Genomic DNA, 14,718 nt, shown 5'->3' with positions numbered 1-14,718 from the left:
CTTCAAAGATTAAGGAAATATGTGCAAAGTGGGTTGAACTGCAAATCTTTATGGGTGAAAATCACCCTAACACAGCTATTGCAAGCCTGCTGGTGACTATTACAATGACAATGTTATGGCCCATTTTAGACAAATCTTAAAGGAACGGGAAGTACAGAGCTCTATGGACAGATATGTTGTGCGACAGAGGTCCAGTGACTCTCAAGCTGGTCCTAGTGGCATTAAAAGAAGAAGGGAAGTAACCCCGGAGGATTTGACACCTCAAGTCCTAATGGAAGGGGATTCCCCTTCTAAACATTAACACCATCCACACTCTCCCTTCTTCCCATCCCATTAATCATCACCAGATCTTCAATAAAGGTAAGTGTCATGTAATTGTACATGTCTTCTTCAGTTTGTGTGTATTAAAATTAATTTTCCATGTGGTAAAATTTTTTTTTTTCATACGTTGGGGCATCAGAAACGGATTAATATAAGAACGAAGGAACATTGCAGAAGGCCTACTGGCCCATGCGAGGCAGGTCCAAGTCTCCTACCGGCTTAAGCCAATGCACCCAACCTAGTCAGGTCAGGTCACATTGACTTAAGGGAGGAACACGGCAACCGACCTGGTAGCACAAGCTATCAGGTCCAACTCACACCCACCCACATCCACTCATGTATTTATCCAACCTATTTTTAAAGCTACACAACGTTCTGGCCTCTATAACTGTACTCGGGAGTTTGTTCCACTCATCCACAACTCTATTACCAAACCAGTACTTTCCTATATCCTTCCTGAATCTGAATTTTTCCAACTTAAAACCATTGCTGCGAGTCCTGTCTAGGCTAGATATTTTCAGCACACTATTTACATCCCCTTTATTTATTCCTGTCTTCCATTTATACACCTCAATCATATCCCCCCTAATTCTACGTCTTTCCAGAGAGTGCAGATTCAGGGCCCTTAGTCTATCCTCATAGGGAAGGTTTCTGATACATGGGATCAACTTTGTCATCCTCCTTTGTACATTTTCCAGAGAATTTATATCCATTCTGTAATACGGTGACCAAAACTGTGCAGCATAATCTAAATGAGGCCTAACCAAGGATGTATAGAGTTGAAGAACAACCTGAGGACTCCTATTATTTATGCTTCTTGATATGAAGCCAAGGATTCTATTAGCTTTATTGCGAACACTTATGCACTGTTGTCTTGGTTTCAGATTACTGCTAACCAGAACTCCTAAATCTTTTTCGCAATCCGTAATATTAAGATCTACATTATTTAGTTTATATGTGGCATGGTTATTGTCCTGTCCAACATTTAGAACTTTGCATTTGTCTATATTAAACTGCATCTGCCACTTCTCCGACCATTGCATCAGTCTATTCAAATCTTCCTGGAGTGCTCGAATGTCCTCGTCAGAATGAATTCGACGGCCTATTTTGGTGTCATTGGCAAACTTGCCGATCTCGCTCTTTATGCCCTCATCTATGTCGTTTATGTAGATTGTGAACAGCAGGGGGCCCAACACTGACCCCTGTGGAACACCGCTCGTGACGCTTCCCCACTCTGATTTCTCCCCATTTATGCAAACTCTCTGCTGCCTATTTGTCAACCATGCCTCTATCCAGGAAAAAATTTCTCCTCCTATTCCATATGCTTTAATTTTCCTCAATAGTCTCTGATGTGGGACCCTGTCAACATCATTACCATGATCTACCTCCTCAAATACCTTAGTGAAAAAAGTTAATCAATTCGTAAGGCAGGAACGCCCCTTTGTAAAACCATGCTGAGATTCGTTGATTAATTTATGCTTTTCAAGGTGGCTGCGAACTGCCTCGGCAATTATTGATTCCATAAATTTTCCCACTATGGAGGTTAGGCTTATTGGTCTATAGTTCAAAGCTAAGGACCTGTCACCTGTTTTGAAAATAGGTATCACATTTGCCATTTTCCACTTATCTGGCACTATGCCAGTTTGTAGTGATATGTTGAAAAGATTAGCCAAAGGTGTGCTAAGCTCCTCTTTACATTCCTTTAGAACCCTTGCATACAGTTCATCAGGGCCTGGGGATTTGTTAGGTTTTAATTTATCTATTTGCCTAAGGACCATGTCACTTGTGACCCTAATAGTGCACAGTTTATTATCGTCCTGTTCTACATAATTTATCATTACTGGAATATCGCTGGTATCCTCCTTTGTAAAAACTGAGAGGAAGTATGTGTTAAAAATTCTACACATTTCCTTATCACTGTCAGTGAGCTGACCCGAGGAACTTTTGAGTGGGCCTATCTTGTCCCTGATCTTACTTCTGTATACCTGAAAGAATCCTTTTGGGTTAGTCTTCGATTATTTCCTATGGGGAAAATTAATTCGGCTAACGATAATTTCGCCTAACGTTGAGCTCTCAGGAACGCATTAATATCGTTAGGCAAGGGTCCACTGTAATAATATCTTTATTTACTACACGTACATGTACGTGGTATACAGGCCTAGCTGACATCAGTGACATACTACCATATAGAAAGCCCCTTGTTATGCTAAGCATTTCAGGCAAATTAGGTCAGCGTCCCAGGCTAACACCCACACCAGTCCACTAACACCCGGGTACCCATTTACTGATGGGTGAACATGGACAACAGGTGTAAAGAAACACGCCCAATGTTTCTACCCTGGCTGGGAATCGAATACAGTGGACCCTCAACCAGCGATATTAATCCGTTCCTGAGAGCTCATCGTTAATCGAAATAATAGTTAGTCAAGTTAATTTTCCCCATAAGAAACAATGGAAACCAAATTAATCCGTGCAAGACACCCCAAAGTATTGAAAAAAAAAATTTACCGCATGAAATATTAATTTTAATACACACAAACTGAAGAAGACATGCACAGTTACATGACACTTACCTTTATTGAAGATCTGGTGATGATTGATGGGATGGGAGGAGGGGAGACCGTTGATCTTCTTAGTGTTTAGAAGGGGAATCCCCTTCCATTAGCACTTGAGGTAGCAAGTCTTTTTCTGGGGTTACTTCCCTTGTTCTTTTAATGCCACTAGGACCTCCTGAGTAATGTAGGTCCTGCTTGGCATTTTCTTCCAAAACAGGCCTGTTTCGTCACAATTAAACACTTGTTCAGGTTTCAGTCCTTCACTGTCTATGTACTCCTTGAATTCCTGCACATATTTTTCAGCTGCTTTGTGGTCCGAACTGGCAGCCTCACCATGCCTTATCACACTATGTATGCCACTACGCCTCTTAAATCTCTCAAACCAACCTTTGCTGGCCTTAAATTCACTCACATCACTAGTTGCTGGCATTTTTTTAATTAAATCGTCATGCAACTTCCTAGCCTTTTCACATATGATCGCTTGAGAGAAGCTATCTCCTGCTCTCTGTTTCTCGTTTATCCACACCAATAAGAGTCTCTCAACATCTTCTACCGCTTGCGATCTCAGTTTCGAAAACATAGGTGCACCTTTGGCAAGAACAGCTTCCTTGATTGCCGTTTTCTTGCCCACAATAGTAGCGATGGTTGATTGGGGTTTATTATACAACCTGACCAGCTCAGAGATACACACTCCACTTTCATACTTATCAATGATCTCTTTCTTCATCTCCATAGTAATTCTCACCCTTTTTGCTGTAGGGTTGGCACTAGAAGCTTTCTTGGGGCCCATGGTGACTTATTTTGCAGGTGCAATCACTACAAAGGCTGTGATAATATGAAATGTTCCAGTTGTATGTTTGGAAGCAACCGCAGTGGCTGGCGGGCTTGTAAACACTGGCACCCATGGGACAAGTGAGGCGCCTCAGGCCAGCCAAAGTGGACGCGTCTTGTACGGAACGAATAGCGCTGGTCGGGTTTTTAAGCGCTAGTCAAGGCAAAATTTTTGCGTTTAAATGTATCACTAGTCAGATTTATCATTAATCAATGCCATCGCTGGTTGAGGGCCCACTGTACATGTATTTACCAAAAACCATATATGGCTAGCCCAAGCTATGTACTAGAAATAAGACACTTTGTCTGACTTTTTTGGGTTATCATAGGTTCTCTACACATAGGCTGCTATGTGTGATAATCTGTGTAGAGAAAATAGCTTTTATGTTTCAGTTTTATGGTGCAGTACAAGTATATATCATAGCCGTGTGCTATACTCCATTTTCTCTAATATAAGCCCTCAAAACAGGGATAGGAGAATGGTACTTGTATCCTGCGTCCTCTTCATACCTCTGTCGAACTGCTCGGTATTATGCCAAATATTATTCATTCTGGAGTATTTAATATGTTTTATATTGTTTATGTCATATTAGATCAGTTGTGATAGGCAAATAAGCTGTAGTGTTGATAGTAGCGTAATAATAATGTATATTCCCCTGCATCACGAGACTGAGCTCATGGCAACTGACAGTGGCTTCAAACCCACCTTATCTTTAATGGACAATGTACTGTATATGTGCTTTACATAACGAGAAGCATTTCTTTTATTCATTGGAACCATGGCTAGGGCTAAAAGTAAGCAGGTTATAACAATAAATGGAGAAAAAGAAATTGGAATGATTTATGCAGGAAGTAGCACCACCAAGCAGTAACAGTAGGTTGGTGTGGCGACCCTGGAAATTTAAAATTATGCTAGCCGAAATTAGTGCCAAATAACTGAAGGAACCAAATAACTGATTGCCGGATTTGTGATGGCGGACCTGTACCTCATGACAGTCAAACCAATACTTGGAATTGTGACTGTTTCTTTGTCATAAACACTTTAAAGGCATTTGATTTGGCTTGAAAACCGTACATGACACTTACCTTTTTTTCTTCAAGGACTGTATGTCCTTTTATACAGGCATACCTTGCTAATATGGTACTTTTCATTTATATTCATGGTTATTATTTTTGGCAGTGATGTGCACATCAACCTGTTTACAGCAATTGTGCACTGTGTCAGTGTCATATTCTGGCAATTTTCAAACTTCTTACTTGTGTTATTGTTATTATTTTAAGTATTAATTACAGTACAATGGCCCCTAAGTTTAATTTTAGTGAAGAGTCACAAGCCTCTTTAAATCAAAAGCTAGAAATGATTAGGCTTAGTGAGAAAGACATGTCGAATGCCAAAACAGGCTTTAAGCTAGGTTTGGTGTTCCAAACAGTTAGTACAGTAATGAACTCAAATAGTTCTTGAAAGAAATTAAAAGTGCTACTCCAGTGAACATGAAAATGATAAGATAGTGTAAACATGTTTTAGGCTTTTATGTGCGATGGCAAGTGAAAAAAAAAAAGAGGCTAATTTGCTTCATGGCAGTGGTCTGGAACCTAATCTACCATATTAGTAAGGTATGCTACACTGTGAGCAGCAGTGCAAGGTCAGTGCCCCCATGGCCCAGTATATGACCAGGCCTTGCAGAAAGAGATTTATCTTAGTAGATACACTTAGTTTACTTTAATCTATATACTGGGAATTATTCTTGACTGGTGGTGTAGAGGTGATTTGCAGCCTTAATAACTCCTGTGTAACTGATAGTCCTTAAACCTAATACACCAGCCAGTCCTTCACATTCCCTGTATTTAAGGAAAAGGCATAGTTTGTTTATATGATTGATAATATATGTATGTTCTCACCCAAATATGCATTTATATATCAGTAACTTTTATCAATTTTGTTTTTATAGCTAGCACAATGGAAGCAGTTACCTGCTGCCTACACTGTAAGAATTTAATATTTTAATTATAGGGATGAGTGAGACTTGTAATGAGTATGATAACCTAAATAATTACAAGGAAGTGTGCATAATGAATGAATAGAAAGTATGAAGGTGCTTTATATGCATTTTTATGACAATTGCTTCCTGGTTTAAAACCCAAATATTCTCTTATTTTCATTTTGAAGAACATAGATGTTGAAAATGAATTTTTTTGTCCTTTATTTACTTTCTCTGATGGTGCTTAGTCACTCCAAAGAAAAATTCTGATTAAAATATTTTAGTAGTTAATGGAAAGAAGAGGGGTAGGGGTCATCCTAGGAAAGTTTGGAAGGAGGGCATAAAAGGGGTTTTGAGTGCTAGGGGCTTGAGCATCCAGCAGGCATGTTAGATTGGGGTGAAAAGGAGTGGGTTTTATGGCTTGACACGTTGGAGTGTAAGCAAGGTAATATTTATGAAGGGATTCAGAAATACCTGAAGATGGGAAATACAGTGTCCGTACTCTGAAGGAGATTATTATAATCATGGGGGAGCGCTAAACCCGTAGGATTATACAGCACATGTGGGGGGGGGGATGGAAGGTATTCAGATTCAATTCAGGGAACTGTAGCACAGATCCAGTTCGCTAGATCAAGACCCCTCACCAGCATTAAGGAACCTCCCTTGAGGGGTCTTAAGGAGAGATAGGGATGTTGCACTCTAGAGGGCCTTTGAAGTGTGATATCTGCACACTTTAAATGAAAGAAGCAAGATGTGTAATAATTTTTATTTTTATTGTTAATACACACATTTTTCTGTATACAGGTGCCTATAGAGGGAGATGTTAATCTTGGTGAAATTGCTGCAAAGAATCATAACTTCAGCAATCCTATGTATGATGCCATGGGATCCATGGAGGGAGCTGCAACAGAACAGACAAATACAAAAGGTCTTTATGAAGTGCCCTTAGATACCAGTAAGACTAAGGGTTACAGCATGGAGGCACAGGAGACCAGTAATGGGTCAACACAACCTCCACCCCTAGCTGTTCTCTCTCCATCAGCCATGATGCAAAAAACTTCACCTAATATACAAATTCGTAAAAAAGAGCTAAGTCCTTCTAGTAATGACACTGGCAAGGACACTCAAAAGCTGGTGGTGGAGGATGATAACTCTGAATGTTAAGACTATATTGAAATTTGCGTTATACGCAGAAACTATTAACTGATTCAGCGCTGCCACTACCTGTGCTAAGGGATGCCGTCCCAAATGCAAACCAGATCATGATAATTTTATTTTAATCGAAAGTCAGATAATGATATAAGGCTGTTGCGTACTGATGTGTAAGTTTGAGATTATTCAGTGTATTGATACATTTGTGAAATTTTGTAATGTACAATTTTTAAGCAAGGTTAAATTTGTTACTGTAACTAAAATGTTTTTGGTGCTTAGTGTATGAAATGACTTAAGAGTGGAAGTAATTTCATCATGTGAAGATATGATGTTTATATTAGATACGAGTTCTTTAGAACTCGTGAAATAATTTTTTAAATATACAATGTAGTAAATGCATTGGTTGGATATACATAGTAAGATGTAAATTGCTCTATTTTTACACAAGCATATAGACTGTTTGTATATTTTCATCTTTGTAGAACCAAGATTTTTATTTTAGTTAATTTAGGGCCAAGGGTCTTAAACTTACAAATGGTCCTGATTTTACCATAGTTATACATTTTCCTCCTATTTATCTCATTGCTAACACTTCCTTGTTTTAGAGGCATTGAATGAATTTAGATTTCATATATGAAGTGACATATGTCTTTTATATTGAAGCCAAGCCGTCCACATTAAATATTATGACACATTCCATGTGGTAGAGTATCAATGATGTACTTATTTGAAGTGACTATGTACAATAAATATTTTGTTAAGTATGGGTTAGTGAATCCTACCAAATGAGCTGACCACTGGTAAGAGCCTTGTAGATGACTGTGTTTGGTTGATTCTCGAAGAATTTTAAAATGAAGAAATAAATATATTTTAAAATTTTAGGTACCCACCTATTGTCCTTGAGATAACTTGAGGGCTTTATATATATATATACATATATATATATATATATACACATATATATATTGCAGAGGCACCACTGCTTTTACCAATGGAATTCTTCCTATGGACATTTTATTGTAAATAATGGTGTGTAAATACTGAAGACTTATTTGATTTATTCCATTTTGCTGTGAGTGGAGAGTCTATTGTAGATCATTTACTCAATCACATTTGACGTTATTGAAATGTCACAAATGTGTATTACTTGACCCATCATAAGGAGTCCTATCCTAACTACATTTCTGATGAGGTTGTATTATGTTGATTTGTTTCCATTGTTATAGGCAGTGCAATAATTAATAATGTTAATGTTAACATAAAATTTGTTATTTTCCTTACTAGGGGGTGGGAGGGCTAGAAATTTGATATGTAATCAACAAAAAATTGTACTGTATATCAAATAAAATAAAAGTTTAAATACAAATTTCAGCATTGTGCCCATATTATCATTATTATAATAAAAAAGAAGTGCTAAGCCACAAGGGCTATACAGCATTGTGCCCATATATGGGTATAGTTATTCTCTATCCAAAACAGCAATGGTAGTGACACAGTAAAAGTCATATCCTGCTCAGCACATATTAATTACAAATAGCATCCTTGATGAAGAGCTCTTGATTTGAAGCAGCACTGTATGACCCTGGTGGTTTAGTGCTTAGTTTTGATTATTTTAACCCCTTGACTGTTGCTATCCCAAATTCTGAGGTGTCTCCTGGTGTCACAAAAATTTAATTTTTTTTTTTTTTTTTTTTTATGAAATGACAATCTTTTCCCAAAGGTAATGACACCAAAAGAACAAAATTTGATGGAAAACTGATGGAATTACTCTCTCGCGAAGTTAGCGACCTCAGCGATATTTACGAATCAGCGAGTTCGCCCACTTTGAGCCCTATTTTTGGCTAATTTTTTTGTTCCAGTCGACCAAACTCCATTTTTCTATCGATTGAGTACAAGAAACTGCCCATTTACTGATTTCAACTACCCAATAATATGATCAGAAATTTGCAATTTGGCCAATTTCACAAATTAAAAAATATGACAATTTCAAAATAGGGTCCAGAATGAACAATGCAGACATTCCTGGCTCTAAAATAATATTTTCTTTGTTCATCAGTCACATCTCCAGGCCCCTCTGATATTACTCTTGCTTTCTATTTTGAATTTTATTCAAACAAAAAATAAAAGATTTACTATTATGCAGACTACTGCAATATTGTAATAATTGTATAAATAATGTCAACCCATTCATGACTGCATATTAGAATGGCTAGTTGGACATTTATTGGACAATGACATCATTTGTTTACTTTTGAACATCGGCAAAAATCCAACATTTCCCCTTCTTTGAGCTCCATTTCCAGGTTCTTTTTACAGTAAAACCAATCAAAATCACCTCTATTTCTATAATATGTTTTCCATTCTATCAAATGAGACCAAGAAAACGTGAATACAACCATAAATACTATACGAAAATAGACCACAAAGTCGGCATTTTAATTAAAAAAAAAACGGTCTTTTTTTTTTCTCATTATGCACTGCAGGATTTTTTTATATGGTGCACACTGACCACACAGACTCATTCTCTCACATGTAGGCCTACCAGCTTTCTCCTGCTTGATTTGAAGCCACTATACGTCAAACACAGTGGCTCGTAAAACGTATATATGTACGATCGAAACATTCAGAGGGTTAACCCTTTGAGGGTCTGTCCTGTAGTTTTGTCTTTGAAGCCAGGGTCCAAGCTGTAGTTCCACGCTATAAGCTCAGCTCACTTAGATGAGCTATGAGTGATGAATTTGGGCCTAGATATGAGCAAATACATGTATGTGGTAAGTATGCACCACATAAAACAAATCCTGCAGCACACAATGCATAATGAAAAGAAAACCTGCGACAATATTTCTGGATTAAAACAGCAAATTTACGGCATTTTTTTTTATATGTTTTTTACAGTTGTATTCGGAGTTTATTGGTCTCATATGATAAAATGGAAGATATATTACAGAAATAGAGATGATTTTGACTGATTTTAGTCCTGAAAATGGCTTGAAACTGAGCTGAAGTTAGCAGATTATTATTATAATCAAAAAGAAGCGCTAAGCCACAAGGACTATACAGCGCTGCAGGGCAGGAAGGAAGCGAGGGCATCAGGTGGCAAAAGGGAGATGGATGAGTAATAGGTTACGGATAACAGCGGGGCAGTGGATGGTGAAAGGGTAAAGGGCAGCAAGAGACTGAACTAGAAAGGGCTGAGGGGAGTGCGAAAAGTATCATCAGAGTTTGTGGAGTAAATCAGTCGTTGTCAAGAAGTCAATGAGAGAGTCAGGATTAAAGGAGGGTCCATCAGCAAGAAGGGAAGGTAAAGAGAGAGTAGTAGAACGAAGACGACGTTGGAGGTAAATTCTGCGTGCTCGTTGATAGAGAGGGCAGTCTAACAGAATGTGGCTAATCGATACTGGAACTTGACACTGCTCACAGAGAGGAACAGGGTGCCTCTCCATGAGATACCCATGAGTAAGACGAGTGTGACCAATGCGAAGGCAGGAGAGAGTGGTCTCCCAACCTCGGCACTGATGACAAGAAGACGGCCAGTAACCTATGCTCGGTTTAATAGAATGAAGTTTGTTACCGAGCAGAGTTGACCAACGTTGTTGCCAACGGGTGCGAAGGTGGGTAGCTATTGCAGCAAAATAGTCCAGAAATGGAACACCTCGATAGGAAATTGGTAGGTCATGTACTGCTGACCGCGCAGCAGTGTCTGCCTGTTTATTGCCCTGTACGTCGACATGACCAGGGACCCAACAAAAAACAATATCTTTATGTTTGGTAGAGATACGGCGTAGCCAAAGTTGGATACGGAGAACTAGGGGATGAGATGTATCAAATTTTCGTATAGCCTGTAGAGCACTAAGGGAGTCTGAGACTACTACAAATGATGACACAGGCATAGATGCGATACGAATAAGTGCTGCAAGAATGGCATACAGTTCAGCAGTAAAAATGCTAGCTGAAGATAGTAAATGTCCCCGCACGACGCTGTCCGGAAACACTGCTGCGACTCCGACGCCGTCTGAAGACTTAGAGCCATCTGTGTACACAGCGGTGGCATGAGAATGGGAGTGGAAGTGATCAAGAAAAAGAGAGTGGGAAGCCACCGTAGGCAGTTGAGCTTTCGAGCAAGGGAGTGAGAAAGAACAGACCCGAACAGCTGGAACTTCCCAGGGGGGTAGGGAAAAGTGAGATGCTACATGAACATATAAAGGTGGTAACTGAAGGGAAGACAAGAGTGAATGTAGGCGAAGAGAAAAGGGACGGAGCAAACAGGGGCGGCGAACGAATAAAGAATGTCTACTAATATCAGTGACCATTCTATAAATGGAAGGATTGTGTAGATCGTGAGAGCGTACATAGTAGCGAAGGCAATGGGCATCACGGCGATCAGACAAGGATGGAACATTCGCTTCTGCATAGAGGCTCTCAACAGGGGAAGAGCGAAAAGCACCAAGGCACAAACGTAATCCTTGGTGATGGATAGAGTTAAGGCTAGAGAGAGTAGCAGGAGAGGCCGCGGAATAAATCTGGTCACCATAATCGAGTTTCGATAAAACGAGGGCTGAATGTAGGCGAAGCAGAGTTCGACGATCAGCTCCCCAGGAAAGATGAGCAAGGGTTTTAAGAAGGTTTAGCCGGCTGTGACAAGTTGCCTTCAGAGAGGTTATGTGAGGTTTCCAGGATAACCGACGGTCAAAGAGAAGGCCTAGAAACCTGACTGTATCACGTTCGGGGATACAGGAGCCATAGAGATACAAAGGACGATCGGAGATGACAGAGCGTCTAGTGAAAGTAATTTGGCGAGTTTTGGTACTTGAAAATTTAAACCCATGCGTGGTGGCCCAAGTGGAAACACGGTCGACCGCATGCTGGAGAGAAACTGCAATAAGATGACAGTCAGTGCCTGCACAAGCAATAGCGAAGTCATCAACATAGAGTGATGACCAAATATTGGGTGGAAGAACAGAGGCCAAATCATTTATAGCAAGGAGAAAAAGTGTTGTGCTTAGAACACATCCCTGAGGGACACCTTCAGCTTGGACGAAGTCCGGGGAAAGAACATTATTGACTCAAACACAGAAATGTCTGTCAGTTAAAAAGTTCTTAAGGAAGGATGGCAGATTGCCTCGGAGGCCTAAGGAATGGGCCTGGGCCAAAATATTATACCTCCAAGTTGTGTCATATGCCTTCTCAAGGTCAAAAAATATGGCAATAACTGAGTGATTATTCGCAAAGGCATTACGAACATACGTATCCAAGCGTAGTAAGGGGTCTATGGTAGAACGACCCTTACAAAAGCCATATTGACTAGCGGAGAGACTGTTGTGTGTCTCTAAATACCACATTAAACGTCGATTTACGAGACGTTCCATCACTTTGCAAACTGCACTAGTAACAGCGATGGGGCGATAGTGGGAGGCATCATGTCCTGTAGTACCCTGTTTGCGGAAAGGGAGAACAATGGCAGATTTCCACAGCTGGGGAAGAACTCCTTGTGCCCAAATAAGATTGAAGAGGTGTAAGAGGACTACAAGGGCTGACCGATGTAAATGTTGTAACATACGAATATGAATGTCGTCAGGCCCAGCTGCCGATGATCGGCAAGCTGAGAGAGTTGCCTCCAGTTCTTGAAGTGTAAAAGGCACATTATACTGTTCTTCTCTGAGAGAAGAAAAGTCCAAGGGCACTAACTCTCTGGCAGACTTTGAGGAAAGAAACGAGGGGCATAGATGGAGCCCTCGGGAAATACGGACCAGATGTGTGCCAAGTTCAATGGCAACGTCGAGAGGGTTTGCTACATCAACACCAGCGACCCGTAGAACAGGAGCTGGGTCAGGAGAGTATTTACCACTCAATTTCCTCACTTTTTTCCAGACTGCACTCATAGAAGAAGCAGAGGTGATGGTGGAAACATAGTCTCGCCAACAAGTGCGTTTAGCTTCACGGATGACACGGCGAGCGATCGCACGCTTCTGCTTAAAATCAAGAAGTCTCTCAGCGGTTCTATTGTACCGGTACCTGCCCCATGCAGCACGTTTCAAATGTACTGCACGAGCACAAGCGGGAGACCACCAAGGCACGCACTGCTGAGAATGCCTGCCTGAGGTTTGGGGTATAGAATGAGAAGCTGCGGTATAAACTGACGTCGAGAAGATGTGTAGGAGCTCATCAATGGAGGATGAAGAAGGAACCTCACTAAAAGCAGTGAGGTGTGAGTAAAGATCCCAATTTGCCCGATCAAATTGCCAGCGAGGGCTACGGAAAGGTGGTGAATAGGAAGGAGAAGTAAGAATGATCGGAAAATGATCGCTGTCATGTAAGTCTGGTAGAACAGACCAGGTGAAGTCTAGTGCAGTGGAGGAAGAGCAGACTGATAGATCGATGCAAGAGAGAGTATGAGTACGAGGATCAAAATGGGTGGGAGTACCCGTATTTAAAACATGGAGGGGGTGAGAGGCGAAAAAAGCCTCCAACTGAATGCCACGTGAGTCACAATGAGACCCCCCCCCAGAGGAAATGGTGGGCATTAAAATCACCAAGTAACAGAAGTGGTGGTGGTAAGGATGAAACAAGAAAGGCAAAGTCTGGGATAGAAAATGCTCGAGAAGGAGAGAGATATAAAGAACATATTGTAAACCACTTATTCAAGTGGATACGGGCTGCAGTGTAATGCAGCGAGGTATGGACAAATAGTTGACAGTACGGAATATCATTGCGAAGAAGAAGGGCACTTTCATTAAAGGTCCCATCTGAGAAAGGATCCGAAGAATACAATAAATTATAGCCTGAGATAGGATGGAAAACAGCCAAGTGTAATTTTGGTTCTTGTAAGCAAGCACCAACAGGGGAAAACCTGAAAAGCAACATCTGAAGCTCACCCCTATTACCCCTGAGGCCGCGGATATTCCACTGTAAATAGGCCATGATTGGCGATGAAGAAAATATCAGGAATCTGTAGGTAAAGGCACCTACGGACTAGAGGGGTTAGAAAAGTCAACGTGTGGTGGCATTGGAAGATGTTCAAGTAGCGAAGGAACGGAGCGTTGCGAAGAATGGGGTTGGGAAGATGGAGGAGAGGGAAGAGAAGGAACAGGAAGTGAATCAGTGTCCATTGAAGGTTTAGTCTCTGCAATATATTCTGAAATGGCTTCAAGTGTTTCTGAATTCAAAGATGTATGGGAGACCATATTGGAGATAGAAGGAGGAGGGTGAGTAAAGATTGGGACAGTAATGGACTGTACCAAAGTAGAGGGGGAGGGAAGAGTGTAAGGGACTGGAGATGAAGTGTGGGGGGGGGGGGACAGAAGAGGCAGAAACCTGGGAGGTGGCAGAAGAGGGAGAAACTTGGGAGGGGACGGGGGTGGAAGGCATAGTACGAGGAGGAGGGTGAATCTCCACACTTGTAACAGAGCCAGAGAGAGGGGAAGAACTAGGTACAGAGACTGGAAAGGTAAAGTGTGGAGGTGGAAGAAGGGAAGGAAGGGGCAAAGAAGATTTGAGCAATGTGGATTTTTCGGACTTCTGAGTAGAGGGGCGATTGGTATTAGGTGTCGTACGAGGTCTTGTCGATACTGGGGCTTGTGAGGAAGGACGCGAAGATGTGAGAACAGACTGAGTTGTAGTCGGGACGTCAGAGCCAAGGACAGCAAAAGGATTAGATGCCGTAGTGGCTATGGGAGGGGTAACAACAGAGGAGGCTGCAGAAGATGGGACCCCAGAAGTGGGGGGATGTTTGGAAACACGAGAATAAGAAACACGGGGTAGTCTCCCTTGGAGGCGGAAATGAGTAACTGCCATAGCATAAGGGGGACCTTCTGCCTCTGAGGCAACGGATTTCACGTTCATTTAAGTAGACCTGGCAACGGCGGGAGTACGAAGGGTGAGCT

The 14,718-nt window shown here is 41.0% G+C and overlaps 1 protein-coding gene across 2 annotated transcripts in view; it reads left to right on the top strand.

The window, feature by feature from the left end:
* mgl (low-density lipoprotein receptor-related protein megalin) overlaps positions 1 to 8,209 on the top strand; it is a 611,193-nt gene extending 602,984 nt beyond the window's left edge. Inside the window, exon 55 of one of the 2 annotated variants that reach the window (XM_070084278.1) lies at positions 6,491 to 8,209. In XM_070084278.1, the coding sequence (XP_069940379.1) occupies positions 6,491 to 6,850 (360 nt within the window). In that variant the 3' untranslated portion in view covers positions 6,851 to 8,209. The remainder of the gene's footprint in view (positions 1 to 6,490) is intronic. The other variant, XM_070084279.1, reaches the window with a different exon arrangement.
* The last annotated feature ends 6,509 nt before the right edge of the window (positions 8,210 to 14,718 follow it).

This window comes from Cherax quadricarinatus, chromosome 12, assembly GCF_038502225.1.
Source record: "Cherax quadricarinatus isolate ZL_2023a chromosome 12, ASM3850222v1, whole genome shotgun sequence".
NCBI classification, from domain to species: Eukaryota; Metazoa; Arthropoda; class Malacostraca; order Decapoda; family Parastacidae; genus Cherax; species Cherax quadricarinatus.
The sequence above is the reverse complement of the archived record's forward strand: the minus strand, read 5'-3'. Positions and strand labels throughout refer to the sequence as shown.